Source organism: Acanthamoeba castellanii (genome assembly GCF_000313135.1).
Source record: "Acanthamoeba castellanii str. Neff unplaced genomic scaffold scf7180000084645, whole genome shotgun sequence".
Lineage (NCBI taxonomy): Eukaryota > Discosea > Longamoebia > Acanthamoebidae > Acanthamoeba > Acanthamoeba castellanii.
The window spans coordinates 1,199,610-1,227,283 of record NW_004457313.1 but is presented as its reverse complement, the minus strand read 5'-3'; the positions used below and the strand labels follow the sequence as shown (position 1 = coordinate 1,227,283).

The 27,674-nt window shown below is 58.7% G+C and overlaps 10 protein-coding genes across 10 annotated transcripts; 3 read left to right on the top strand and 7 right to left on the bottom strand.

The window, feature by feature from the left end:
• Nucleotides 1–185: 185 nt before the first annotated feature.
• ACA1_097360 (RINGfinger protein) lies at nucleotides 186–1,513 on the bottom strand (the record flags this gene model as incomplete). Its single annotated transcript, XM_004335017.1, has 8 exons — nucleotides 186–356; nucleotides 459–551; nucleotides 601–659; nucleotides 739–806; nucleotides 845–884; nucleotides 1,059–1,143; nucleotides 1,222–1,287; nucleotides 1,403–1,513. 8 exons carry the CDS (start codon nucleotides 1,511–1,513, stop codon nucleotides 186–188), a joined length of 693 nt encoding a protein of 230 aa, XP_004335065.1.
• A 152-nt stretch (nucleotides 1,514–1,665) lies between these two features.
• ACA1_097350 (DIL domain containing protein) lies at nucleotides 1,666–4,948 on the bottom strand (the record flags this gene model as incomplete). Its single annotated transcript, XM_004335016.1, has 15 exons — nucleotides 1,666–1,852; nucleotides 1,952–2,085; nucleotides 2,201–2,264; nucleotides 2,333–2,572; nucleotides 2,652–2,707; nucleotides 2,783–2,853; nucleotides 2,967–3,129; nucleotides 3,191–3,359; nucleotides 3,435–3,591; nucleotides 3,687–3,880; nucleotides 3,962–4,014; nucleotides 4,086–4,301; nucleotides 4,435–4,554; nucleotides 4,680–4,774; nucleotides 4,849–4,948. 15 exons carry the CDS (start codon nucleotides 4,946–4,948, stop codon nucleotides 1,666–1,668), a joined length of 2,019 nt encoding a protein of 672 aa, XP_004335064.1.
• Nucleotides 4,949–5,159: 211 nt separating this feature from the next.
• On the top strand, nucleotides 5,160–5,844 carry ACA1_097340 (uncharacterized protein; the record flags this gene model as incomplete). Its single annotated transcript, XM_004335015.1, has 3 exons — nucleotides 5,160–5,256; nucleotides 5,343–5,559; nucleotides 5,631–5,844. 3 exons carry the CDS (start codon nucleotides 5,160–5,162, stop codon nucleotides 5,842–5,844), a joined length of 528 nt encoding a protein of 175 aa, XP_004335063.1.
• A 565-nt stretch (nucleotides 5,845–6,409) lies between these two features.
• On the bottom strand, nucleotides 6,410–7,528 carry ACA1_097330 (FADdependent oxidoreductase; the record flags this gene model as incomplete). The annotated part of the gene is made up of 5 exons (XM_004335014.1): nucleotides 6,410–6,507; nucleotides 6,598–6,765; nucleotides 6,866–7,079; nucleotides 7,148–7,311; nucleotides 7,417–7,528. The coding sequence occupies 5 exons, from the start codon at nucleotides 7,526–7,528 to the stop codon at nucleotides 6,410–6,412; spliced, it is 756 nt and encodes a 251-aa protein (XP_004335062.1).
• A 117-nt stretch (nucleotides 7,529–7,645) lies between these two features.
• On the bottom strand, nucleotides 7,646–8,715 carry ACA1_097320 (FADdependent oxidoreductase; the record flags this gene model as incomplete). The annotated part of the gene is made up of 6 exons (XM_004335013.1): nucleotides 7,646–7,882; nucleotides 7,950–8,026; nucleotides 8,100–8,166; nucleotides 8,234–8,315; nucleotides 8,407–8,509; nucleotides 8,607–8,715. The coding sequence occupies 6 exons, from the start codon at nucleotides 8,713–8,715 to the stop codon at nucleotides 7,646–7,648; spliced, it is 675 nt and encodes a 224-aa protein (XP_004335061.1).
• Nucleotides 8,716–8,871: 156 nt separating this feature from the next.
• ACA1_097310 (uncharacterized protein) lies at nucleotides 8,872–9,105 on the bottom strand (the record flags this gene model as incomplete). The annotated part of the gene is made up of 1 exon (XM_004335012.1): nucleotides 8,872–9,105. One exon carries the CDS (start codon nucleotides 9,103–9,105, stop codon nucleotides 8,872–8,874), a length of 234 nt encoding a protein of 77 aa, XP_004335060.1.
• Nucleotides 9,106–9,451: 346 nt separating this feature from the next.
• On the bottom strand, nucleotides 9,452–15,401 carry ACA1_097300 (serine/threonine kinase; the record flags this gene model as incomplete). The annotated part of the gene is made up of 11 exons (XM_004335011.1): nucleotides 9,452–11,875; nucleotides 11,951–12,720; nucleotides 12,768–12,782; nucleotides 12,808–13,339; nucleotides 13,419–13,537; nucleotides 13,639–14,040; nucleotides 14,127–14,280; nucleotides 14,395–14,703; nucleotides 14,774–14,986; nucleotides 15,080–15,174; nucleotides 15,335–15,401. The coding sequence occupies 11 exons, from the start codon at nucleotides 15,399–15,401 to the stop codon at nucleotides 9,452–9,454; spliced, it is 5,100 nt and encodes a 1,699-aa protein (XP_004335059.1).
• A 1,144-nt stretch (nucleotides 15,402–16,545) lies between these two features.
• On the bottom strand, nucleotides 16,546–17,598 carry ACA1_097290 (uncharacterized protein; the record flags this gene model as incomplete). The annotated part of the gene is made up of 4 exons (XM_004335010.1): nucleotides 16,546–16,654; nucleotides 16,730–16,808; nucleotides 17,014–17,384; nucleotides 17,456–17,598. 4 exons carry the CDS (start codon nucleotides 17,596–17,598, stop codon nucleotides 16,546–16,548), a joined length of 702 nt encoding a protein of 233 aa, XP_004335058.1.
• Nucleotides 17,599–17,847: 249 nt separating this feature from the next.
• ACA1_097280 (uncharacterized protein) lies at nucleotides 17,848–20,497 on the top strand (the record flags this gene model as incomplete). Its single annotated transcript, XM_004335009.1, has 12 exons — nucleotides 17,848–18,054; nucleotides 18,229–18,316; nucleotides 18,385–18,453; nucleotides 18,527–18,674; nucleotides 18,739–18,784; nucleotides 18,856–19,027; nucleotides 19,095–19,253; nucleotides 19,329–19,567; nucleotides 19,651–19,863; nucleotides 19,938–20,068; nucleotides 20,150–20,285; nucleotides 20,357–20,497. 12 exons carry the CDS (start codon nucleotides 17,848–17,850, stop codon nucleotides 20,495–20,497), a joined length of 1,749 nt encoding a protein of 582 aa, XP_004335057.1.
• An 855-nt stretch (nucleotides 20,498–21,352) lies between these two features.
• Nucleotides 21,353–27,513, top strand: ACA1_097270 (serine/threonine protein kinase; the record flags this gene model as incomplete). The annotated part of the gene is made up of 14 exons (XM_004335008.1): nucleotides 21,353–21,419; nucleotides 21,512–21,586; nucleotides 21,789–21,919; nucleotides 21,941–22,003; nucleotides 22,078–22,389; nucleotides 22,496–22,655; nucleotides 22,754–22,851; nucleotides 22,958–23,261; nucleotides 23,330–23,445; nucleotides 23,514–23,800; nucleotides 23,870–24,084; nucleotides 24,169–24,944; nucleotides 25,034–25,340; nucleotides 25,424–27,513. 14 exons carry the CDS (start codon nucleotides 21,353–21,355, stop codon nucleotides 27,511–27,513), a joined length of 5,001 nt encoding a protein of 1,666 aa, XP_004335056.1.
• Nucleotides 27,514–27,674: the final 161 nt, after the last annotated feature.

Here is a 27,674-nt window from a genome sequence, read left to right as displayed (position 1 = left end):
GCGCGAGGCCTTTGATATTGCCAATTCCAAAAGTCAGGATCGAGATTCTTGAGGGCTGTGTGTGTGGACGCTGCACTGTACATACTCTCTTTCACCACCGTCCTCCACGCCACAGGCGGTGCTTTGCACACATATATATCTCGAAAAGTTGGCCTCGCCTTCGTTCCATGTGGATCACTCGGAGATCAGAGCAGCTCGAGCTTGCGGATGGCTTCGTACTGCTCGGGCACCTCCTGGAGGGCGGCCACGGCGAAGTAGGCCGGGCCGAACTCCTCGCCGCCATAGGAGACCTCCTTGTGGAAGTTGACGAACTGGAAGTTGTCGAACTGTCGGGTCGGCAGACCGTCATCAAACTGCTGCCGGCCACCCGCCCATCACACACCCAACAACGACGAGGGCGGTGGTGAGGTGGCGTGTGAGGACAACGTGCGGTGAAGAGCGGGCGAGAGGGAACGGACCTCTTCAGCGGAATCCCAGGGTCCGTCGCCCACGCCGACCAAGATGATCGACAGAGGATAGTGGGAGGCCTGCGTGTTCGTTTGATTCGTCTTCTGATCAGCTCAGGCCTTGGCTGGCATCACATATGGAGAGGCGACTTACCTCGACGATGGCGTTCTTGGTCTCGGTCTCGGCTTGGCAGTATTCGCTGTCGGGCGTCACTGTTGTGGCACGATGGACGATGAGCTCATCGAGAAGAAGAAGAAGGAGCTAATGGTCCGAGAGAGGTTGCAACAGTACCCTGTCCGTCGGCGATGATGATGAGAATGTGGTACGCCCTCTCGCGCTTCACGATGTTGATGGCCTCCCTGTCGAGCGCGCAACGGTCTTGTGAGCCCTTGAGCACCCTCGCAACTCAAAACGAGCCAGCGCAGGTAGTGCCAGACCTGATGAGAGGAGCGAAGGAGGTGGGTCCGGCCAACTGGACACGGGGCGTGATCTCTTCATAGCGGCGCAGAACCTCGGGCAAACCATTGCATACTCGGTCTAAGAGAGCCACGGCGACCACCACCTTCATCAGCACGCGTGTTTCCCGATGTCGATGGTAAGAGGTGGCGCACCGGGGAAGAAAGGGAAGACAGTCTTGTCCTGCGTCTGCTTGTCACCGAAGCCGAACACGGGGATCAACCCGTCGTCATCGAACGCCTGGTTCACAATGAGGAAGATGAGATTTGGGCCGTCAAGACCTGTGACACCAGGCGGTGGCGGCAACAAGCAGCGTACGCTGAGGGTTTCGCCCAAGATCTTGATGGCGTACTGGTAGGGATTGAGATGATGGGGAGAGATGGACTGAAGGCTTTGCCCGTTGAAGGTGGTCTTGCCCGCTGATGTTGGAAATCGTGTAGTCAATGCCAATGATGAGATTTGAGGACTCCAGGCCAGCCTTGCGCAAGGCCTCCTGCACCTCCTCGATCGTCTCAAATTTGTCCTTTATCGATTTGAAGTCATATCTCTCCTTCTGTGGCTCCTCCTGTCGCTGTAGCGGCCGACGGTGCTTGCTCTCTCCGCCTCCCATCTTCAACTTCTTCTTTTGTTCTTGCCTGCCGCTGCTCTCTCCTTCTTGTGTTCACCGAAAGGTGAGGGCGTGAGGGACGAGTTTCACATCATCTTGATTTTCTTTTTCACTTACATTCAAGCATTCCCTTGCCGTCCCACTTCCTTCCACGCTCACCTTCGCCCCTTGGGTTTGTTCTTGCCGCTGGATGACGACGAAGACGACGATGATGAAGAGAACGGTGAAGGCACGCTGGCGAACGGGTCCAGTTCGAGCGAGGAAGAGCTTCCCTCCTCCTTCTGCGCAGCGGCGTCCAGCTTGCGCTTGACCGACGTCGGGATGCCCTTCTCCTGTGCACTCCTGCGGCCGACACATATGAAAGAACGAAAGCGAAGAGGCGGTAAGCCAAAGAGCGAAAGCGGAATACCAAGAGGCAAAGGCAAAGGCGAAGGAACGCACTTGTCAGGGATGAAGTGTTCGAGAAGGAACTTGATTTCGTGGAGGGAGAGGGCGGGGAAGGTCTGCTGCAAATCCTGCGGGATCTTGGCGTCGTCGAAGAAGCTCTTGCTTACCACGAGCACGCCCGCCGCATCCTGATAGGAACAAAACGGATCGTGTCAGCCTCCACCCAACTCATAACTCATGGTCGTATGTGCGGCGTGCACACAGTGTATGCCGTGCGTGCGTGTGCGTGTGTGTGCGACTTACCAGTATACGATTGAGCTGCTGCGAGGGATGGAAGTTCTCATCGTGCAGATTCTGCGTGTTGATCCTGTTGCACGTAAGTAGTGTCAGCCGCAAATGGTGAGCAGGCCGCGAGGGGTGAGGCGCGATATGTACCAAGAGCGCAGTTCGGAGACGGCGTATTTGAGGTGGAAGCCAAAATTGCAGGTGCAGAGCTCTGGTCGCTCCAGCAGCGTGTTCCACAGCTGGCTGCCGACGTAGTAGAACACCTGCGTGAAGAACTGGAGCTGGATCACCATGGGAAGGCGGTTGGCCGCCATCTGGGTGGCGATCGCCGAGAGCTTCCACGTGAACGGCTGGCGCGAAGACGATCCCTTCTTCTTGCTCAGCATTTCTCTGCACGTCGTCCCAATTGATCAGATTGAGTAACTCATGACTCAGTTTCTCAGACGCGAGTGGAGCGATGATGACGTACAACTTCTCAATGCTCTGGTCCTCGAAAATGACGGGCAGCAGCACATCATCCAGGTCCTGCAGGGAAAACGCTTAAAAAAGCTGGCGCACAGCGCAACAGACAAACAATCCAAGGGGACGAGGATCGGGTACGTGGTAAAAAGAGTTCAGCAACCCGATGTAGATTTCGCGCAGCATCATCTCCAGAATGAATGCCGTTCGTGCTGGGGGCGACACACTGCGAAGCACGTCGGCGCTGGGGGCTTCACACAGATACATAGCTACGGTCAGTGAACGCTCTTCATTACAAATACAAAAAGAAAAGGTAAGGGAGTACCCTGCTTTTCGAGATCGATGCCGACGCCCTGCAGGTCGGGCAGCTTGCTCTGGAGCGAGGAAGGAACGCCCTCGTCGCTGCGGGCCATGCCCGTGAACAGCGTTGTCAGGGTTGCAGTGAAACCCAACCAATGGCAAGTACGCTCCGAGTCGTCCTTGTCCTTCTGCGCTCGCCAATTGATTAATTACGGCCGTACAACGAACGGCAACGATGGTGGTGCTTACCTTGAAGTAAAGGCCGACGGTCTTAATGAGGTCGTTCACTTGGCTGTCGCTTGCACCACCCAGCTTCGGAGAGGCCGGCTTGCCGCCTTCCACCTGCTCCCGCAGGTCCTCGATCTCTCTGCGTTGCGCCGAAATGTTCTCGAGTCGAATTTGCGAGGTCTCGTTCACTCTGACAGTCACCCCCCCCCCGAGTTAATATTGTCTGTGCGACCTGTGCGTGCACGAGGGAGACGAGGCGACGTACTGGCGCAGCTGTTGCTTGAGCTTTTGGACCTCCTCCTGTAGGGCTTTGATTCGCTTACTGTCGCTCTTGTCCGCCGACGATGACGATGACGCGTCGCTCCCTCGGCTGCTCGTCTTGCCCGACTTGGAATCTGTGCTGGCCTTGAATCCCGCGATGCCTGTGCGTGGAGGCCATAAGTGACGTCAGTACATTCACGTGAAGCGACACACGACTGAGCTCAGGGCGTGTGAGTGGGATCGCATCGATGCTGACCTGAACCCTTTCTCTCGTTCTCGGAAAAGTCGTCGTCTTCGAATTCGCTCTCGACTTCGCTTTCGTCGTCGCTGCCTCCGCCCAACGTGGTGTCACCGTCATCGTCGTCCGATCCCTCCTTGTCCGTCTGCAGATCGAACTCCTCATCGCCCACGCGTACGGTGGGCTTGCCCGATTCCTTGTCTTTGTTGGTCCTGTCAGGAGCGCGCGTGCGTGTGAGTGTCAGGTAATCGCGCGTCCATCAACGACTGCGTGCATCAGAGCTCTCCACGTACTGAATCAGCAACTTGCCGTTATATTTGAGCCAACGCGACTTGACCATAATTTCCTGCATTTATGATGGGTTAGTTCGTTAAAGAAAAAGAAAAAGAAAAAGAACAGAATGTGAGGCAAAGGTACGAATTGAGGGATGCTCTCGAGGCCCATGGCGTTCTTGTCGCTGCCTTTTCGGCTGTCGCTCTGGACGGGGAACTGCACCGACTGGATCACGTTCCAGGCCTTGGGGCCGGCCGATGGCTCGGCGGAGGGCGAGGACGCCGACGGCTGGGCGTAGTCGGCCAGGTTCATCGTCATCACTGCCACCTCATTCTTCTTGCTGAACTTGGGCGCGGCCAGCTATTGTGCGAGGAATTTGTGTGTGGTGTGGGTGTGTGTGTGGTGTGTGTGTGTGCGTGTGTGTGTGTGTGTTAAAGAGAATGGTTAGCTATGATCAAGCCCAGAGGCCCTCTTTGAGAGTGTGCATGCAGACCTGGATGACGTGAAAGTCGATAGTCTTGGGATCGAACTTGCCCGTCGAGGGAGTCTGGAGGAGGGTGCTCTTGATGTTGATCTTTTCATCCCACTGCACAAAGTTGTACTGGATAACTGCCTGTTGTGTGGTTGGTTGCATTGAGGCCAACAATGCGAAATAAAATAAAAATAAAAATAAAAATAAAAATAAAAATAAAACAACGGCCACAATCTCGTGATGAATCAAATGAAAGAAACGCGCACCTCCTTCGTCTTTCCGTGGTTGGAAGACTTCTTGCCTCGCTTGTATTGGATGTACATTTTGTTGCCATTGTCGTCGCGTGCCAATTTATCAATTCCTTGAGTTGTTTTGGGGGGGGGGGTGAGGTCCCGCTATAAGATATTTCATGAGTCACTGCCACCTGGGCGGTACCTTTGATGGTAACTTCGTACAAGACACTGACCTTCACCTTCTTCTCTTTCTTGCCGCCGCTGCTCTTGGACTTCCTCTCTTTCTTTCCATCCTTCGGCATTTTCCCAATCACGACAAAGGAACACTTGTGCTAATCCAATTCTCTCTATCAATCAAAGGCGGGATTGATTTGAACAAAATGGAGTTCGACGAGCTAACGACCAACGTTCTGTTGCCTCAACGGTCCAGCCGTGCTCGACAAAAAGTGGGCATCACAAACGAAATATAAAATGAAATAAAAAAACCCAATAATAGAAATAAAAGAACACAACATGTACGTGGTGCTCGTGCTGCTGATTGTGCTCTACATCGCCTTCAAGAACTCAGAGCGCATCGCCCGGTGGCTCAAGAATGTCCTCTTCGCTGGAGGTGGCAGCTCCTTTCTCTGGCAATTCTGCTTTTGATGATGCATGCCTTACCCATCTGATTTGTGGCTCTCCTTGTGGGTCGTGCAGAGGTGGCAAATGTGCCGGCAGTGACGGTTGGCGGAACGACTTCAGCGGGCAGCGCGCCAGCAACCAAAGGCAGCAGAGCTGGCGGTTCGCCCTCGGTCGCGCGCGTGGCAACAGTGCCTGCGGGTGGTGTCGCCGCCAAGGGCTTTCCCAAGAGCGCCGAGGAGCGACAGCAGCTCCTGCAGCTTCGCAAGCAGCAGATGGTCGAAGAGGCCAGGAGGTGCTTTCTCGCCCATTCAAGCCTCTCATGATCTGTGACCGACCTTCTCTGTTCGTTCGTTCCCTCCACAGGAAGTACCTGGAGAAGCTGACCGGGCCATCCGCGCCTGCCGCAGCTGCTTCATCGTCTTCTTCATCTTCTTCTGCCGCAGTTGAGGCCCCAGTCGAGGCCGAAGCGCCAGCCGAGACGCTGATCGAATCCGACGCTGCCGACGTGTCGAACGAAGTCAGGCGGCGGAGGGCTCTCGAGGCGGTCGAGAAGAGGCTGCGGACCTCGGCCGAGTGAACAACTGCTGCTGGCCCAGATCCTCGGGTGGTCTGAGCAGGTGCAGCACCTTTGTAGAGGAGGGAGCCAGTGCGCACTAAACACCGGCGAGCTTCAACCGTGAATGCCACCGTCACCGCTCTTCTCTCTCTCCCTCTCTCTTCGTTTCGTGTAGCATGCAGGCACACGTGGACCCACGATGTGGATATCCGCCGTAATGGTGGCCTCGCCGATGCTCTTCGTCAGCGCCCCGCGCTCGGCCCGGCCCACAAACGGCGAGCGTGGCGGTGATCTGCTGTTATGATGGTGGAGCTGATGGATACGGCCATACTGCGCAGAAAGCACCGCTTCCCATCCGAACAGCGAAGTTAAGCTGCGCCAGGCGGTGTTAGTACTGGGGTGGGCGACCACCCGGGAATCCACCGTGCCGTATCCTTTTTGCCTCTTGCATCATCATTTTCCCTTTCCTGTGGACCAGAAGAATGTGTGCTCTACGATCTATGAATAGAGGATCGAGGTACGCACTGACCAGCCACCCCTTCCCACAGCCCACCCCCACACTTCTTGAATGTGTGTGTCCTTTCGATTATTCGGCGCAGTGGTCGGTCAACAGCGAGAACGGGTTGAGGTCTTCCTCGCGGCACACCCACGACTCCGACTTCTTTGTGGCGCCTGCCGCAGGCACTGTGTGTTTCGATCAAAAGCAAACAGTCAGCGTCGTCCTCTGATTGCCATTCACTCACAACCACGAGAAGGACATGAGTCGGAGCGCACCTCCGTTGTCGTCGTTGTGGCGCACCACGACATCGTTTGAGCTCACGGCATCAAAGACCCGCAAGCTGCCCACACGAGCTCCAGCCAGGTTGATGGCGTCCGGTCCCAGTTGAAGCGCCGCATACGCGCCCAACACATACACCTCCCAATCATCGCACCAGCGCAAGCCTGTCGAGTGTGCGTGTGTGCGGTGGTGCGTGTGCGGTGGTGCATGTGCGTGTGCGGTGGTGAGCAAGGGAACTAAACTGTCGTGATAGAGGGGGCGTACTGGTGTGCAGGACGGGCAGGCCGTGCACCAGGGGAATTGGCCGGCTGCGCAGGAGGTCGCCCAGGAGCGGTTCCTTCTCGGCGTCGAGCGCCCGCCCGGTGGCGAGCCAGATGTAGTCTACGTGGAGCACTTGCCCGGTGGACAGCTTCACGCACCAGTAGTCGCCCTCGTCTCGCGACTGTCGAGCCCCCTCGACCTCTGCCGACGCGCACTCCTTTCAAGGCCCCACGTCAGTCAGTGCGCTGCCTGCGCAGCATGCGATGCAGATTAGGCGGACAGTACCTGATTGGCGGGAATCCACTCGATGTGCTCGACCTGGGTCTCCTCCATGAGCTTGAACCTGCCGTCGCTCTTCCACCCGTGCATCTCCTTCAGGTAGTTGTACATGTGCGGCGGAACGGTACCGCCGCCATCACCGCGCGCTTCCTGCAGCACCTGAAATCGCTCTACAAAGACGACACACGACAAAGGCACGCACACGCAGCACACACAACACACAAGTGTGTTAGGGTGGGTAGAGTTCGCAGTACAGGCGGGAAGAGATGGAGTACCGAGAGGGTCGCTCAGGCCGAAGAATTTGCTGTAGTGCACTTTCTTGTACCGACCGGCCCACGTCAGCGATACGTCGAAGTGCTGCACCTTGATGTGCTTCCTCGTTACCATCGTGATCTTTGACGCGCCGGCGGTGATGGCCGATCGCGAGAGGTGGTAACCTGTTATCCCACCCCCCACGACCAACACACGCTGTCCGCACGCACCACGCACGAACGCACACGTTCGTCAGTGTTGGGGTTGAGTTGGGATCAGAGGCTGGCGAGAGGCCAGGCCCACCTTGTTCTTGATGCTCCTCCGAAAGGCAGGGTCGTTGACCCGCATCCAGTCCGAGTGGATGATGGTGTTGCCCTTCCGTTGGGTGGTCTGCTGTTCCGGCACCCACGAGGGGATGCGGGGCCGAGTCTGGCCCGTGGCCAACACCACGCGCTTGCCCCGCAGCACTTGGCCAGTGGACAAGTGGACCTGCACACCCCATAGGCACTGTGCTGAGTGTCCGGTGGTGGTTCTCGTGTGTGAGCGCGTGTGCTACCTTGAACGACGAAGGCTTGGTCGTTGGTCGAGTTTCGGTGGATTCCGGCGCATCGAAGCAGGGCTCCACTCGAATCACTTCGTTTGATTAGCGCTCCACGATCAGTTAAGGTCACGTGTACTTAACTCGGCATCGTCTTGTTGTACGTACCTCGGGCCTGGACCAGGTGCGAATCGAGGTCGTAGCGCGTGATCAGCGATTGACAGAAGGACTTGAACTGCAAACGAGGAGGACGGTCAGACCGCACAATGCAACCTACCCAACCTGAAGAAAGTGACTCGTACCAGTGGCACTGAAGGCACCTTGAGCATGATGCGGTCGTTGTTGGTGAAGATGTAGGCTGCGTGATCCCTCACCTTCTTTTTGCTGTTGTGCGGTGGAGCGGAAGTGGGTCAAGAGGTGAGCCTTGGGTGGTTGGACACGAAAGGCCGCGGAAGAATGGGGTGGATTAGAGTACTCCTCTCTGCCCGAAGACCGTGGCGAGATTCCCAAGCACTGCAGCTCTGCGCTTCGGCCCTGTTCGTGGGCAAACGCATTCAACGAAGTCACGTCGAATGGATCTGAGGCGCACACAGTACATCGCACACGCCGCACACGCACGCACACGCAGTCAATCATCCCTTCCTTCTGAAGAAAGTTGGCCTAACTTGAACTTACCTGGGTGGGCATTGAGAGGAGAGCGCAGGTGGTGCACGTCGAGGTTGTGCATCAGGTCGTCCCACTTGCGCATCCAGCCTCCGCTCTCGTCGACCGCCACGAACGACATCGGCTTCTCCTCCGGCGTCTCCGCCGACACCTTTTTCGTCTTCTTCTTCGAAGATAGCACTGCACGCACACATGTCGCGTTCATTCCATGACTGCGATTGGTCTTCTTTTTCGGGTCTCTGCCATTATGTTGGCGAATGTAGAGTCGTTTTGTGGTCTACGTGGCCACGAGGGTGTGGTAAGTAGGGGCGGGGACTATACCGGGGTGGTACTTGTGGCGGGTGGTGAGATCTTTCTCGTCGTAGAGTGAGTCCGGCTTGGACTCGAGCAGGCGGCAGGCAAAGGCCAGCGCGTGTGGCCCCGCGCCCACAATGACAAAGTCCAACAGCTCTCCCTTCTCCTCTGTGCTTTGATCGAAACACACCTTCCCTCGCTGCTCGGCACTACGCATTCTTCTCTTTCGCCTTACCTATAGATTTCTGTGTTGGGTGGTTGTTGTTGGCAGTGTTGTTGGTTGCTGTGGTGCTGTGGTGTTGTGACGCTTGCCACGGTCCCTCTGGCTGTCCACTCTCCCTTTTCGTGCCCTTTCCGCACCTTCATCGCCTCTTTTTCGGATTAATTCTGCTGGCCAATCAAAAATATTTCCGCACTAAAAAAATGCCTGGTTGCATCTCAACATTGGTCGCGTTCACCATTCTCCACTTTCTCTTCGTTTAAAAAAAGATATTTCTTACGTATTACATACTACATATTAATATTTTTAGGTCGTATACATGAGATACATTGGAGGCCTCGACTTAGACCTTGTCAGCGGCGGAGGCGTCGCCGGCGAGGATGGAGTCGAGGAAGCCGATGACCTCCTCCATGGCCGGCCGCTTGTCGGCCGTGCCGTGCCAGCAGCGCTTGATCATCTTCTTGAAGTCCTGTGGCGTGTCGGGCGGGATCTGCGGCCGACGGCCCTCGAGCACGTCGAGCGACACGCCCATGAAGTTGCGCCCGGCGTATGGCTGCTTCCGCGTCAGCACCTCCCACATGATCACCCCGAACGAGAACACGTCGGCCTTCTCCGAGTACTTCTCGCCGCGGATGACCTCGGGCGCGGTCCAGCAGGGCGTGCCGCAGCGGGTCATGGTCACGTTCTCCTCCTTGATGCGCGCAAACCCGAAGTCGGCCACCTTCACGTTCCAGTTCTCGTCGACGAGCAAGTTCGACGGCTTCAGGTCGCGGTGCACGATCACCGGGTGCAGTGAGTGCAGGTAGTTGATCCCGAGTGCGGCCGATCGCAGCAGGCCTAGCTTCTGCGACCAGGTGAGCTTGATGCTGTTGGTGATGAGAATCTCCTTGAGCGAGCCCTGCTTGACGAACTCGGTCACGATGCACAGGTTGGGCCGCTTGACGCAGGCGCCGATGAAGAGCACGATGTTGGGGTGGTGCAGCTCCGACAGGAAGGCCATCTCGGCGCGGAACTCGAGCATGCGCCGCTCGTCCAGCTTCTGCTTGATGAACCGCTTCACCGCCACCTCGACGCCCTTCCACTTGCCGCGGTAGACCATGCCGTACGAGCCCGAGCCGATCTGCTTGCCCAGCGCGATCTCGTTGAAGTCGAGCACCCAGCGGCACAGGTTGGCCGACGTGAGGAAGTTGTCCTCCTTGAACATCATGCCCTCTCCCACGGCCGTCTGGGCCTCGTCGCTGTCGTTGCTGCCCGCCGACGACGCGAACGACGCGTCGAGCTCGCGCTGGCTCGGCGAGCGGTCCATCGCGTGCTGCTGCTTCCGGGCGTTGCGCCTGAGCGCCTCCGGCACGAGCTCGTTGTCCTTAGACACGCCGCCGAAGAAACGGCCCTCGAGTCCGCGCGCCTTGAGCTCGTAGAGCTTGGCCCCCTCGGGCTCGCTGTCGAGCATCTCGAACTTGCCCAGGCATGCGAGGCGATTCTTCTCCCGGACGAGCTCGGAGTGCTGCACACGCAGGGCGGCGTGGTGCGACACGAGGATCTGGCCGCCGTGCGTGATGGCCGTGATGCGCGCGGCGGTGTTGACCACCGCGCCGATGTACTCGACACGGCGGGTCATCGGGTCGCGCACCACCTTGGGAATGCCCACATGGACGCCCATGCGCACGCGCAGGCCGCGGAACAGCACACGGTCGTCGGTGTCGCCCCACTCCTCGGCCGCGCCCGGGTGCTCGAGCAGGGCCTCGGGCCACTCGAGCTTGTTCAGGGTCTGCTGGGCCTCCATGCACCAGATCAGCGCGTCCTCGGTGCTCTGGAACGCGAGGCAGAACGAGCCCTCGCCGCTGTTGCGGTCACGGATGAACACCACCTCGTAGCCACTGTGCTGCTTGAGGAGCGCACGGAGGGCGTCGTTGTGCATCATGGTGGCGTCCTTCATGGCCGCCGCGTCGAACTCCCAGAGCGAGGCGGCGCGCGTGATGTCGGTGAACACGATTGTCACCTCGCCCTCGGGCGCCCGCACGCCGCCGGCGGCCACCGCCGCGCCCAGCTTGCCCGAGTAGTCCTTCGACCGGCTGTTGCCGCTGCCCGATGACGATGAAGTGGCGGTCACGGACGACGGCAGAGTCCACGAGGCGTCCATGCCGGGCCTGGCCACGGCCACTTGCGGCCCGCTCGATGACGACGACGACGAGGTGGTCTTGGAGTACATGGTGCTGCTCGAGTCGCCGATCATGGCGCTGAGGCGGGTCATGATCTCGAGGAACGTCGGACGGATCGTGGGGTCGGCGTGCCAGCAGCTGGTGAGCAGCTCGACGTACTCGGGCGTGGTCTCGACCGCGTCGATCTCGGGCAGCGTTGGGCGCAGGTTGTCGCGGATGACGGCCACGGCCACGGCCGCGGGGCTCATGCCGGCGAAGGGCTGCTCGCGGGTGAGCAGCTCCCACAGCACGATGCCAAACGAGTACACGTCGGCGAGGATGAGATCGATGTCGGGGTTCTCGTTGAGCACCTCGGGCGCGGTCCAGTGGATCGAGCCCTGGAGGGCGTTTTGGCCCAGGCCCGAGTTCTTGGACTCCTCCTTGAACTTGGTGAGACCAAAGTCGGAGACCTTGACGTTCCACTTGTTGTCGAGCAGCAGGTTGAGCGACTTGAGGTCGCGGTGCACGATGCCCGACGAGTGCAGGAAGTGCATGCCCTTGGCCGCCTGGTACGCCATCTTCACCTTCAGCGCGATCGGCAGCTCCGGGATGAGCTCGTTGTGCAGCAGCTGCGCGCACACAACGACCAAAAAAATGGTGATGAGCAAATCAATCTCTTCTTGGACACAAGTAAAGGTCAGTACCTCGTAGAGCGAGCCGAGGCCCATGAACTCCATGACGATGCACATGTTCGGCGGCTTGGTGCAGGCGGCCATGAACAGCACCACGTTGGGGTGCCTCAGCGCCGTCATCACTCGCACCTCTTCGGCGAAGTTGCGCTGCATGTCCTTGGTAAGGAGGCTGTCCCGGGCGGACATCATCTTGACCGCCACCTCGGTGCCGCGCCACTTGGCCCGGAACACCTCGCCGTAGCCGCCCGCGCCGAGGGTCTCGGCCATCTCGAGCTCGTTGGTGTCGATCTCCCACGCGTCCTTGCTTCGCTTGCGGCGGGCCAGCATCACGAGCACCAGCACGAGCACGGCGAGGAGGATGACCACCAGCAACACGGCCGGCAGGACCGAGCCGAGAATGGCCGCGAGCACGGTCGAGTCGCTGCCCGAGCTCGACGTGTTGATGCTGGTCTCGCAGTAGGTGCCAGTCCATCCCGCGTCGCACTCGCAGGCGTTGGAGATGCAGCGCCCACGGTCGGAGCAGAGTGTGCTGTCCGCCACGCAGCCGGCGATGGAGCTCACCTTGAGGCCGTTGCAGGTCATGCCCGTGACGGCCTTGAGCATCATCCGCTTCCACACGGTGACGTCGCTGGTGAGCACCACGCCGTTCCGCTCGGCCACCTTCCTCGCCGCGCTGTCGCTCTGGGTCCAGTAGATCCAGTCCGATAGTGCCGCAGCCTTCGAGCAGTCCGAGGAGTTCTTGGAGATGAGCAGGATGTCGTACATCACCAGCGGGTAGCTGTCTGCGCCCGGCGCTGGATGTGGTAATGTAGAGAGCTTTGTTTAGTACGGCGCTTACAGTAAGCTGCAAGTGAAGGGGGAAAATGTACAATTGCGAGCGCCGAGGAAGAGGTGAATGAGGGACTCGTTGTCGTGGTCGCGCATGGCCGACTGGATGGAAGCGGTCGACGGCACGACGTAGTTGCCGGTGGTGGGATTGTACAGCGCGGCCATGCGTACGCTCTTGGCCGTGGCGAGCTGGCCGCTGGAGAGCGCCGCGAAGGTGTTGATTATGCCGTTCATCTTCGCGGCCAGCGCGGACTCAGCGCCGGCGACGGCTTCGGTCCGGTTGACCACGCCCGCTACCGTGTAGGTGTCCGGCGTCTCGACAACACCGACGGTGGAGTTGAAGTCCGGGCTGGCGTCGCTCAGAACGGTGGTCACCATGCGCGTGAGGGGCGAGGGATCGGTGCCCAGCATCACGGTGATGTTGATGGGGAGGGCTGAGAGGATGGACGCAAAGGCCGGATTGATAGCCACAATGCTCGGGTGGTTCCAGGTCGTGATTTGATTGAGGTAGATGCCGGCCCAGATCTCCAGCGTCAGGTTGAGCGACAGCGGATGGAATCGAAGCGCAGGTATCTGAATCATGATGGTTCGTCAGCACGCCAAGGTTTCGTGGAGATTTTGTGATCAGTGGAGAGAAGGGGCGATCACGTACATTGTAGCACGGGAAGACAGCATAGCCGAGGACGGGCACAATGTCCATGTTGGCTTCTTCAGCTCCCACCAACTGTGCGCCGGTGACGCCGGTCGTCACATCGGCATAGTCGATTGCGCCTGGCCGGGTGGAGCGAGGTGAATAGACAACCCATGCTTGTGCTTTGTGCTTTTGTGTGTGTGTGTGTGTGTGGTGTGGTGTGTGTGTGGTGTGTGTGTACCTTGCTTCATGTCGACGATGGCGGTGGCCATATCGCTCGTGAAGTACTTCTGGGTGACGGTGCTCGAGGGATACTGACCGGCTAGGTCGGAGAGCGCGGGGCGCGACGTGCCCTCGCCGATGAGATAGGCCGTGGTGAGGACCTCTTCGTCGTCGCACGTGACGATGCCAAGTACGTCGATGATCATCTTCCTGTAGGCCACCGTGAGCGGCGCCCAGCCCTGGGTCGACATGTGATCCGAGACGTGCTGGTTGGTGTAGATCCAGCTCAAGTACTGCGTCATCTCTTGCGGGATTGTGCAGTCGCTCTGATTGCCCTCCTTGACGATGAGTACAGTCGACATGTAGGCGAACGGGTACGAGGAGTCACCCTCGCCGTCGAACAGCGGGATCAGCAAGTCGCCTAAAAAACACAGAAAAGAACATAGTTCGTTAGCTCAGTTGTCAAGGTGCTGTACGCGCATGTTTTTTTAGTTGGCTCACCTGTACCATCTTGAAGCAGGACTTGAAAGTCCTTCATAGCCGCTTGGAGGGAGGTGACGCTGATTGCCACGTCCTTGCCGGCCTTATTGCGCATACGGGCGTTGTTGGGGTACTTCAGAGCCGAGGCCCAGTCCGAGTAGGTGAGACTGTACTCTGTGGCCTGTCAAAGAGAAGTGGACATGATAATGGTCAGGTGTTAATATGTCGTGAGGGTGTACCGTGTGTGTGTGTGTGTGTGCGCGCGCGCGCTCGCCGTGGGTCTGCCAATACGTACCTGAGTGCAGTTGATCCTTCCGGAGCTGTTGGTGGCGATGGCGATGCCCCTGCCGGCGAGAATAGGTGGGAGAGAGCCCAGGTCATCGTTGGCCGCGGTCAGGGCCGCGTCGAATTCGGGGCTCATGGCCCGCAGACCGCGCTTGAAGGTCTGCGTGATGGACTCTTCCGTGGTGGAGCCCCAGCACAGAATAATGTCATCGCCGGGAAGCGGCGTGTCGATATCCTCGTTGAGGCTGGCGATCGCCGAGTCGTTCCACTTGGTGATGTCGCCGCTCCAGATCCGCCCCATAGTTTCGGCGTCGAACACCTGCAGTTTAGGGGATGAGCCGAAGCTTCTCAACATCAAAAGAAGGGGATAAGGGGGGGGGGCAGGTTACCAGGGGTTGTGTGGGTGTGGAGGGTCCCAGGTTGTAGTTGAAGACGATGCCCGAGCCGAAGATGGGCAGCTGCAGCGTGTCCGCTGCGAGCATGTCCTCATCAATTTGGCTGTCGAGGGCGCCGTACTGGCTGTAGCGAGCAGTGAAGGCCAACAGGACAGTGGAGACGTTCGGCGTCCCCACATATGCCACGCTCACCGTATCCCTGTGGTACTGTCATAGTCGCAGTAGACGAAACGTGAGACAAGAAGATGCAAAGGGGCGACGAATGGTGAAAATGAGCGAGGCGAGTGTTGTGGTACGGACCGAGTAGCTGGAGGCCACGCTGGACAGGGCGCCCACCAGAGAGTACTCACCTACGCCGTACAGGGTCACAGCGCCGCTGGCGCTTGCAGTTGTGCCTAGGGAGACCCAGAACGAGAAGTGAGTGTGCAATAGAAGTGAGTGTACAACATACGTATTGCATGGTAGCACAAGACCAAATTCAGCAAAAAAAAATGTTACAAAGGTGTAGAAACGAAGGCGATGAAAACGTGAGGGCCCTAAAGGACGAGCATGTACCCAGGAGGAGCAGGACGAAGGGCAGGACCCAGGAAAGAGTGACCGTGGTGGCTGATCCGCACCGCATGATGATGCTGTGTGGTGGTGCTGTGGGACAGCGAGATGAGGTGTTGTACAAGCCCTCCTCCGTCGAGAGCAAGATGTGGTGTTGTACAAGCCCTCCTCCGTCGAGAGAAGAGAGGGTTCTGGGGGGCGAGAAAAGGTGGGTGGCTTGCTGTCGGTGGAGGGAATGACAAAGAAGAGAAGCGAAGAGAGGGCTTTTATGCCCTCTGGTGGATCTGAGGAGGAGACCACCGCGGCATAGAGACGACAAGGCGAAGCGCGAACCTGGGGTACCAGGTCGAGGTGAAGCAAGTGTGACCTTTCCAACCAGACGCCCATTGGTCTGCCATTTATGAACTGCGCTTGCTACCTTGAGAAGCGAAGCAGGTAGCCACACATTAAGCTCTATTTAGAACCGCCGGGCCACCGAAATCACAGAGTCTAACAGCGCGCGTACCTGATTGGCCGTGGCACCGGTTGCCATAAGGATGTTTCCCAGCTCAACGCCTGTCTGGCTGCCTGACTGTCTGGGGACCTTGCGGTTACACGTCTTGCTGAGAGGCTGAGCCGGCTCTATCTGTGCTCGTCCCTAGCCCGCGCGCAGTCCACCATGGACATGGTAGGAGCATATCAAGAGTGAACGCATTATTCCTCGTTGTACAGGACCCGAGGGCCCGCACTCCACCACTGGAGAAACCTACCAAACAGCACATATTTTGGGTGCAAGGAGTAGTCCGTGTCTTGGCGGCTGAGTTGACCGTGAATGCGTGAAGCAACAGCCAATGGGCGCTCTGCCTTCATGGTCGCCGTGAACTGCCTGTTGCCTTCATCACCTGGAGTACTCAAAGTTGTTGGGCTCGTGGCATGTTGCTGGCAGAGATGACCATGAAAAGCGGGAGAAGACAAGGTGAGGAGAGGGGGAGGGGAGTTCACGGCCCACACGGGCGCCTGGTCCTGGATCTCACGGCCGACGGACACGTAGACACTCCTTGCAGCAAAGAGAGAGACGACATCGAGTGAAAGTAGGGTTTTTGCGGTATATGGGGTGTGTACAGGCGAATGTACAAGTCGTGAGCGCCCTAGGCCCCGATGCGAAACTGGGTTTGCGAGCGACGAAGAGAGCGAGGAGAGTGGGAGAGCCCTGTCAGATAATCGGCGGTCGGAAATGTTTACGTCCTCAGCGCTTTGGCGGTCCTGGTGTCGTCGTCATCCCTATCTTTGTCGTCGTCCTCTTCTTCCTCCGCGTCGTCCTCCCCCTCGCTGGCGTCGTTGCTGTGGCTACGGCGAGTACACAAGTCAGGCACAACGTTGGTCCTAAAGTAGAGCTTTCCTCATCTTGTAAACGAGCAGTACCTTCTCCTGAACTCTTGTAGCCTCTTCCACTCGTTGTAGTGCTGCATGCGCTTCTTCTTAAACTCGCCGCGCTTCTCTCCTGTGCGATTGTGTGAGAACAGACGTCAGACCACAGATCAAGCGTCACCTGGCTCCGCCAACAACAACAGCACGCAGCGACAGCAGACAGGCGAAGAGAGGACTATTCATAAAGCACGACAGGATCAACTGGCTCCGCAGAGCGACGACGCACACCAACCGGACTAGAAGAGAAGGCAAAAGAAGAGAGATAGGGTGGCCGGTACCGTGTTCGGCGCCTTCATCATCTTCGGTGGTGTCTTCGTCGCTGGAGAAGCGCGGTCGTGCGGTTCTGGCCGGGCGCCGCTTGCTTTCCTCGAGAGCGGTGCTCACTTGATCAAAGTGAGCACGGGCAGCTTCCTCGGTCTTGATGTCTTCCCTGTGATTCCTGCGAGTAGCGCTGGACGTGCGCTCGCCATCATCGTCCGATTTCGATCCCTTCTCCTTCTCTGACGACGACGTGGACTCCTCTTCATCATCTTCGGCCGAATCGTATTCCTTGTTATAGGGCGTAGGCGGTTCGTCGATCTTCATCGTAGCGCTCTTGTTTGATTCATTGTAAATCAAATTGTCCTCATCCCAGACGACTCCTGAGTTCCTGCAAATCGAGGACAGAATATGCTTAATAGATCGACCTCAGCAGGCATGAGTTGAAAGGAGAAGGCACACCTGGCTTCCTTCTTGCCGCTCTTGAGGATGCCGTGCACCTGCTTCTGCTTCTTCTTCGAGGGCGAAGGGGAGGGGGTGCCATTCGCCGCATCTGCTCCTTCCTTCTCCCCAATCTCCTCCACTATCTTCTTCTCTTCTTCCATTTACCGTCAAGTACCCTGATTCAATCGTTCTGGCGTGAATTACTTTTTCTCTTTTTTTACTGCCAACTTTTCTTTCGTTTTCCTGTGTTGTTCCGTCATATAGAATTCGCAGACATTTCGACAAGAACCACCCGTTGAACCTTTGTATCGTGGTTGGCGGGACGGTGCACACGACAAATTCGTTTGCACGCAGTTACACTGCGCGCAGCCTCTTCCAGCTCACTCACACACAACACCACCCAACACAACATGGAAGCGACGAAGAATGGCAAGACGACGGTGGGGGACTACCTCCTGACCAGGCTGCGCCAGCTGGGCGTGGACCACATGTTCGGCGTGTGCGGCGACTTCGTGCTGGGCTTCTGCAACCAGGTCATCGAGAGCGGTATGGAGTACGTGGGCACCTGCAACGAACTCAACGCCGGCTACGCTGCCGATGGCTACGCTCGCATCAAGGTCACCCCCGCACCCCATCTTTTTTTTTGATTCAGTGCGGACTACGCTGTCCGCAACGTCCCATCACCCCGCCGCATTCCCACATGAAATTCGCAGGAGAAGTGTGGGACGAAGCATGTCCTAACGCCATATTGTTACGTGTCGTGTTGTATGCGTGTGGGTTACGCAATGCAGGGTTTGGCTGCGGTCACGACAACCTACGCTGTGGGCGAGTTGTCTGCGCTCAACGCCGTGGCCGGTTCCTTCGCCGAGAGGATTCCGGGTACGCGCCTTCTTCGCGTGGTGTGTTGGGGCTGGGCTTCATTGACTGACATTGCTGCTCTCGGACAGTTGTGGTCATCAGCGGATCGCCCACCACCGAGGACCAGCGGAAGCAGCCGCTTTTGCACCATACTCTGGGTAGGACTGCCCGCACTTGGTCAAGGCCAGCTAACACATGCTCTGACCCTGGCCTCTTCGTTATCTCACACAGGTGACTACAGCATTCCCTTCAAGATCTTCTCCCATGTGACCTCGGCGCAGACGATCCTCAACGACCCCGAGAGCGCCCCGAGGGAGATAGATCGCGTGTTGTCGGTCTGTCTCACCAAGCTGAGCCCCGTCTACATCAGCCTGCCCGCGTACGCATTACTTGAAGTCTCTCCTCCTCATCGACCTGCAATTCACACCACCTTGTGGCGTTAGTGATATCTGCAATGCCGAGTGCGCTGCGCCCGACCCCAACTTCAAGGTACGGCCCTGCACTGCTCTTATGATGCATTCTGTTGCGCAAAGGCTCATAGTTCTTTTGTATAAGAGCAGTTTGTGAAGGAGATCGACGTGGACAGCCAGGTACTCGAGGAGTGCATGGAGGAAACCCTCAAGATGGTCGAGGCTGCTCAGAAGCCCATCATCATCGCCGACATGGAGCTCATCCGCAAGAAGCTTCACAAGCAATTCCGCCACCTGCTCGAGAAGAGCGGATTCCCCTACGGTAACTCACCCACTCCCGATCCGGCTGCTGTACTGGCTAGGGCATGCTAACGGACGATCGGACACAGTGACGGTGATGATGGGCAAGGCCGTCATTGACGAGGACCACCCGCAGTTCATCGGTCTCTACGAGGGTAACCGCAGCAGGGCCTACGTGAAGGACCGCGTCGAGAATGCGGACTGCATCATCTACCTGGGTGCCCTCATGACGGACTTCAACACCGGAGGTAACTGAATCAATCCTTAACCAATTGTGAAACCCTTCTTGCAAGCGTCTCGCTCACATGAACGTAAACGTACAGGCTTTTCGGCGGACCTTAAGCCGAAGAAGTTGATCACGGCTACAAACGACAAGGTCAACGTCAAGTTCCACAGCTACGACAACATCCCGCTCGCCACCTTCATGGCACAGCTCAGCGAGAGGCTCACCAAGAGGGACCCCGAGAACCTCGACATCAAGCGAGCGATCTACGGCTGCGTGCACAAGCCCGCTCGTTACAGTGACAAGGACGACGGTGCCGAGAAGCACGCCATGAAGAAGGTACGCACCGGCCGACTAGCTGACGCCATCACCAGGTCGAGAGTGTAAGCTATAGCTTACGACTGTTGCGTGTTGTGTTGCAGGGCGAGAAGACGACTCTGCGCCGCTTTTTCGACCGCGTGAGCGATTTCCTGCAGCCCAACTCTGTGGTGATCGCCGAGACCGGGGTGTCGATGTTCTCGGTGGCCGAGACCCTTCTGCCCAAGGGCTGCGACTTCATCGGACAGATCTTCTACGGGTCCATCGGCTATACCGTCGGCGCCACCCTCGGCGTGGCCATCGCCCTCAAGAACACGGTATCGTATTGTACTATTGTAACTGGGCGGCACTGGTTGTTCTCGCGACTCATGTTCATGGTGTGTGTACACAGGACCGGGAGGTGGTGCTGTTTGTCGGTGACGGCTCGTTCCAAGTGACCGCTCAGGACCTCTCCACATACATTCGCAACAACCTCAAGCCCGTGGTGTTCTTGATCAACAACGACGGCTACACCATCGAGAGGTTCGTGCTTTCGCCTGATGATTGTGGCACTTGCTCACCAGCATGTTGTCGTTCTCACCGGCCCGTACCGTAATTCTGCAGAGCCATCACCGATCGGCACCCGCTCTACAACAACATCCAGCCGTGGGCCTACCACCTTCTGCCCTACGTGTTCGCCGGCGGCAAGGACGAAGCCACCAAGGGCGCCGAGGTGTTCACCGAGGACCAGCTCGACGATGTACGTCGCTGCCGTGCCAACGAACAACAACGAAGCTGGTCTCTGAGTGTCTCACCAATTGTGATGCGCAGGTGCTGGAGAACTTCGTGCCCAAGAACAGGAAGGAGGGCAGGATGAGTTTGGTGGAGGTGCACTTCGACCGGATGGACATCCCGTCGTCCCTCGCCGCCGCTGGCGAGTCCATGGCCAAGAAGAACCAGATCGCCAAGTGAAGAAGAGGGGAGACGGCCTGGGCAGAAAAAGAAGAAGTAGGCTGTACCCCCCCCCCGAGCGGCAACACAACAACGTTGGAGAAGGAGATCAAGATCGTACTGTGCAGCTTCTCCCAACCGGAGAGTGCCAGGTGGGCTCGGAGTTAAAATCAGAAGGAAAAATCCTGGCGCGATAGGGGGTTCTCGCGTTGAGGAAAATCTGTTGGAATGGCTTGGGGCCAAGGCGAGTAATCGGCGTGGCGGCTCATGTGTGTCGTGTGGCGTGTGCCCTTCGCTCTGAAGTTCCTTTTCCAGTCCTGGTAGGGGCCACGCCGTCAGCCAGGAAAAAGAAGTGGACCTTTTCCCCTGCGCCAACGTTGTGTTTCAACTTGGCTGGCCGACCAGAAGTGCAGAGAAGTGGGGGAGAAGGGGAGAAAACGCCAGCCAATGGCCCACCCATCGGAGAGTTCGAAGGGACCTCGGTAACGAGAATCGACCTGGCTACCAACCGGAGCGGACCAAACTCGCAGAAAACTGGAAACTCCAAATTAATCAAGGCACTGTGAGCTCACACTAAGCACCCAAGCGCAAGCCCCTACCCCAAGATCGCAGCAGGAGATACGGCACCACGATTTGGTTGTCTTACCGCCTTGTGTTGCGTGGGTGTCTGTTCGCGTCTTGTGGCCCGTTCTCCAGTGTTGTTGTCTCCCCCCGCCCAGCAGCAAGACACGTCTGCTCCCACACCCGACTCCGCCGCAAGTCTCGGGTGGTGCCTTTTGAACAAGGAGGGATTCCTGGCCGGGAGGAAGACCCAGCCGCCATCAGCACCGTGTACCTATAGTTTCGTGGTCGTAGTCGCCAGTGACCCCACACAGGATGGCCGTACTTCGCCGCAGCCCACTCCTCCTTCTCTGCACCCTCATATTTTTCTCTCTCCTCGCTGGTACGAACTCCCGCCCCTACTTACTTCCAAGTCTATGAAAGTGTTCATGCTCTTTCCCTCCCAAACTAACATCTTTTCTCACACGAAAGCAGGCACAGGAGCCCTCGTAATCACCGGGGTCGGTTCCTCCGGTTCCGTCACTTCCCTGTGGCGGCAGCTCAGCAGTGGTACCTCTTCTTCTTCCACCTCTTCTTGTGCCCTTCGCTTTTCGTTCTATTTTTTCCCGTTCTTTTCCCACAGGGGTGAACCCACCGGTTTCGCTTTCGTTCTTCGCTTCTCGTTTCACTGGCCCAAAAAAGCACAAGAGATGCGCCAAGGGGAGGGAACTAACTTATCTTTGGGATGGTGTTGCAATGCGGTGGCATGCAGGCTACCAGTACCGAAGGGACAACGTGGTGGTACAGTACACACAAGAGACCACCGCGGAAACAGCCTTGGCCACCTTCGCTGCGGGCAACGCCGACTTCGTGAGTCTGGACAGTGCCATCTCGCAAGACCTCGTCCCGAGCGGGCTGACGCAGGTTCCGCTGGCCGGCGTGGCCCTCGTCGTTGCCTACAACCTGCCCGGTTTGAGTTATCAGCTGGTCTCCTCGCCCCCCCCCCAACCACTCACGTGTGATTGGGTGGAGTTAATAGGCGCGTGTCATTCTCTATGCAGGTATTGGATGGCAACACCCTGGCACAAATATTCATGGGCTCCATCACCTCGTGGGCGGATCCCGCAATCCTGGCGCTCAACCAGAACCTCACCTCGTCGGACCTGCCCGACGTGCCCATCACCATGAGCTTCACCGAGACCCTGATCGGGACGGCCGGCTCGCAGGTGTTCAAGACCGCCCTCTCCATATTCAACGCCGAATTCGCCCAGCAGCTTAACGCCGCCGGTGGCCTGCTCGCCGGCCTGCCGCCGGCCCAGAATGGCAAGGCCATGCGATTCGACAACCCCACGGACCGCTTCGATTACGTCAGGGTACCCCCTTCGCCCCCCCTGGTGTGATGCGCTGATGATATTGGTGGCGGCTACAGTAGTGGTATTGTGGTTAATGTGTTGACGAATGTAAATGGTGTAATCTCAGAACAATGCCTACAGCATCACGTACATCGACTATCCGGCCTTCCTTCAACAATCCAACATGAGCTACGCCGCCATGGTGAACAGGGCGGGCAATATTGTCCAGCCCACCGCCGCCAACGTGCAGTCGGCCATGAACGACTTCATTGAAACTGTCCACCAAGGTTTGCATTACTGGCTCTCTCGTTGTCCTGCATTGTGTGCGTGGATTGTTTATGTGGGGCGATGCCTAACCCCTACCCATCTTAATGGGCGAAAGAAGGAGACCTGTCGGCCGACATCATCGATGGCAATGGCACCAACACGTGGCCCATGCCCTACGTCTCCCTCGTCGGCGTGCTCAACAACACCAACACAACAGTACCAATACCTTCTTACCTCGTTTTCGCTTTCGTCTTCGCTTTCGTCTTCGCTCTTACTAAAGGCTATTGCATTTCTTGTTACTCGTCTTCCATTGCGCTAGCAGGACTGTACTCCGTTGAAGCAGTTCCTGGAGATCCTGGCCTGGGTGGCCACCAATGGCCAGACGGAGACCACGCTCCAGACCAACGGCTGGGCGCCGCTCACCATCGCCTACAAGAAGCGCTTGATCGACCTGCTCGTCCTGCTCCAGTGCCAAGACCAACAGGCCCTCACCGTGGCCTACCTCATCGGCACGGGCGGACCCCTCTCCGCCTTCTACGATTGGGCTCAGGAGTACTCCACCAGTTCCTACGTCCAGAAGTACTTTGACAGCACCACCGCCGCCGCCATCACCGCCATGCAGGATGGTACACCAGCGCCGCCTTATACCTTTTTGCAATATGACAGTTGTTGATTAATGTTTGCCTATGATCAGATGACGTCGACTTTGGCGCCACGAGCTACGTGTTGAGCCAAGAGACGCTCCACGAGATCGGCGAGGACGTGGAGCTGTTCACCATCACGGCCTTCCCCATGGTCTTTGTCTACAACGTACGCACGACCACACTGAAGGGTTGGGCTTGTTACGTGTCTGACCCTAGACTCTCTCGCACACGCAGCTGCCCGAGATTCTCAACAAGGGCATTCTGGTCCTGAACATGAACGTGGTGGCGGGCATCCTGCGGAACACGATCACGAACTGGCGCGACGAAGCCATCCTGACGCTCAACCCCACCATCGAGGACCTTCTCCCCGACCGCGAGATCATGCCCGTCTTCTCCTCGGGCTTCTCGGTCGTCACCCAGGTGTGGACCCAGGTCCTGGCCGAAGCCGTGCGTAACTGGAATTCCACGGTGGGCGTAACCGGCTACCCTGATCCCTTCCCGGTCGTGGGCAGCAACAGCTCGTACGTCAACCATTCCTCTGTGCTGGAGCCCCGAGTGACTGCACGAAGCTGACACTGCAACCGCTGCAGTACGCTGATGACCGGCACGTCGACGGTGACGATCCCCTATGTGGCGGCGAACCCCTACTCGTTCGTGTTCGCCTCGGCGGGCCAGATCATCACTCAGCGCAAGCTGCGCGAGGCGGCCATCGTCAACGCCGCCGGTAAGGCCGTGCAGCCGACCACGGCGGCCACCACCGCGGCCCTGCAGGACGCCGACATCACCAACCTGCGCGCCATCTGGGGTGCGTCAGCCTTGCTCCAATCGGCCAATGGCTAGACTCAGCGCCCAAACGCGATTGGTGCTGACCTCTTTCGGAATCTTTTAGGTCCGGAACCGAGCGGATATCCTGTCGTCACCTTCAATTCCCTGATCGCGCACACGGTCACCACGGGCGACTGCGTGAAGGCGCGCGCACTGTACGACTTCATGTGGTGGTCCCAGTCGAGCACGACCGCCGACTTGGCGGCCGACCGTAACTTTGTCGTCGTCGCCAGCAAGTCGAGCGCGATCAAGCGCAGGATGGTCTCGCAGCTGTCGCGCGTGCGGTGCAACGGCCAGCCGGCCAGCTCGGTCTACTCGTGCATCATGAACGACATGGTGTGTAGCGACCACGGCGTGTGCGTCAACTCGCGCTGCCAGTGCGACAACGGCTTCTCGGGCAGCTACTGCCAGTCCAACTCCTCCAGCTCCGACGACACGGGCACGACCCTGGCGCTGTCGCTCGGCATCGCGCTGCCGGTCGTGGGCATCATTCTGCTCATCATGGCCTGCGTCATCGCGTGCCTCTGCTGCTTCGCCCGCAAGAAGGGCGGCGGCCGCAACGACTGGGAGATCTCCACCGACGAGCTCGAGATGGGCGATCCGCTCGGCGCCGGCGGCTACGGCGAGGTGTACCGCGCGCGCTGGAGGGGCACCGAGGTCGCCGTCAAGATGATCCCGCCGGCGGCCTTCGGCAAGGACACCGCCCGCAGCTTCATCGAAGAGGTGCGCGTGATGACCGCGCTGCGGCATCCCAACGTGGTGCTGTTCATGGCCGCCTGCACCAAGCCGCCCAAGATGTGCATCGTCATGGAGTACATGGCCCTGGGCTCGCTCTACGAGGTACTGACCGAGACGCGTCTTCCTTGCACGGCCCCTTTCTCCACTTGTTGTGGCTAAACCGGTTCCTGTTGGGTGGTGGTGGGCTACAGCTGCTGCACAACGAGCTCATCCCGGAGCTGCCGTTCACGCTCAAGGCCAAGATGGCGTACCAGGCGGCCAAGGGCATGCACTTCCTGCACTCGTCGGGCATCGTGCACCGCGACCTCAAGTCGCTCAACCTGCTGCTCGACAACAAGTGGAACGTCAAGGTCTCCGACTTTGGCCTCACCCGGTTCCGCGAGGAGATGAAGAAGTCCGGCGCCAAGGACGCCCAGGGCAGTCTCCACTGGACCGCGCCCGAGATCCTCAACGAGTCGCCCGAGATCGATTACATCCTCGCCGATGTGTACTCGTTTGGTACGCTGACCACGCTTGACAAACAGTTGTTTGATTGACGACCATCGTTGACGTCGAATGACCGTCGTTGACCCTCTTTACAGGCATCATTTTGTGGGAGTTGATGACCAGGCGACAGCCCTACGCCGGACTGAGCCCGGCCGCGGTGGCCGTGGCCGTGATCAGGGACAACCTGCGACCGACGCTGATGGAAGTGGAGGGCGACACGCAGCCGGACTACGTTGAGCTGATGGTCTCGTGCTGGCACCAGGACCCCACCATCCGCCCGACCTTCCTCGAAATCATGACCCGCCTCTCGTCCATGCACGGCGACTCAAGCACGGCCATGTTCACCTCGCGCTCGTCGTCGTCGTCGGCCACCGGCACCAGCAACAAGCCCAAGATCCCGCGGTCCAACTCGTCGTGGACACTACCGTCCGACCGCGGTTCGGTGTCGTCCAAGAGCAGCGGCGGGTCGCGGGCCAGCTCCAAGGCCTCGCGGACCGGGCGGCGCCTGGAGGACCGCGACGCGGTGCGACCGCCCGAGGGCGAGGTGACGATCGTGTTCACCGACATCACGCGCGCCGCCTCGCTCTGGGAGTACGACCCCAACGCCATGCGCGACGCGACGCTGCTGCACAACGAGGCCCTGCGCTCGATCCTGCGCAAGCACCGCGGCTACGAGGTAATTTTCATCCGCGACCGCAACTCGGGCGAGGGGTCGTTCTGCATGGCCTTCCAGGACCCGATAGACGCCGTCAACTGGTGCATGGACGCCCAGCGCCTGCTGCTCACCATCGACTGGCCGCGCTCGCTGCTCGAGCACCCGGGCGCGGTCGAGGAGTGGGGCGACACCGACGACAAGGTTCTCTTCAAGGGCCTCCGCGTGCGCATGGGTGTCCACCTGGGCACTCCCAAGGCCATCAAGGACGTCAAGACCCGGCGTGTCGAGTACTCGGGTCCGACGGTGACCATGGCCACCCGCATCACGGCCCTCACCCACGGCGGCCAGATCCTGCTGTCGCGCGACGTCTACGAGCGCCTGCGCGACACGCCTCTCGCCCAGGAGAAGAACCGCATCCTGTACCTGGGCAAGTTCAGTATACCGGACCTGATCCAGGGCGAGAAGCTCTACGAGCTGCGCGCGACGGGCCTCGAGGCCCGGTTCTTCGGCGGCGTGACGCAGGACAAGGAGATCCGCGGCGGGGCCAGCCTGTCGCGCAGCTCCCGCAGCTCCCACAGCTCGGTGGAGAGCTACAGCTCCGGCGGCTCGGTGCGGTCGCACGTGTCGTCGGACAGCGAGGTGCAGTCGGTCGTGGGCGACGGGCTCATGTTCAAGGAGGATTCGTCGCTCACGTCGGCCAACCTGTGCCGGTGGATCATCAACTACGACGAGATCCAGCTGGGCAAGCAGATCGGCATGGGGTCGTACGGCATCGTCTACCGCGGCAAGTGGAAGGGCGTCGAGGTGGCGGTGAAGCGGTTCATCAAGCAGAAGCTGGACGAGCGGCGCATGCTCGAGTTCCGCGCCGAGATGGCCTTCCTGTCGGAGCTGCACCACCCCAACATCGTGCTCTTCATCGGCGCCTGCGTGCGCCAGCCGAACATGTGCATCGTGACCGAGTACGTGCGCCAGGGCTCGCTCAAGGACATCATCTCCAACACCAGCATCAAGCTTTCGTGGGGCCAGAAGCTGAGCCTCATGCGCTCTGCCGCGCTCGGCGTCGACTACCTCCACTCGCTGCAGCCGGTGATCGTGCATCGCGACCTGAAGCCCTCCAACCTGCTGGTGGACGACAATGGCAACGTGAAGGTGGCCGACTTCGGGTTCGCGCGCATCAAGGAGGACAACGCGACCATGACCCGCTGCGGCACGCCCTGCTGGACCGCGCCCGAGATCATCCAGGGACAGAAGTACTCGGAGAAGGCCGATCTGTTCTCGTTCGGCATCATCATGTGGGAGGTGCTCACTCGGCGCCAGCCCTACGCCGGACGCAACTTCATGGACGTGTCGCTCGACGTGCTCGAGGGCCGCCGCCCGCAGGTGCCACCCGACACGCCGCAGGACTTTGCCAAGCTCATCAAGAAGTGCTGGCACTCGGACCCCAACAAGCGGCCGGCCATGGAGGACGTCATCGAGCTGCTCGAAGACCACCTCGCCCAGTGCCACGGCAGCGGAGGCGAAATCGTGTAAACAACAACCACATAGAACAACATAGAATATACAACACATCACATTTACGCATTGGTGTATATGTTGGCTCTCAACTTTTCTCAGTCAAGGCCAAACAATGAGCGAGACCACACGGTCGGTTACTTGCCCAAACGCAAAGGGAAAAAATTGTCCCTGTTTTA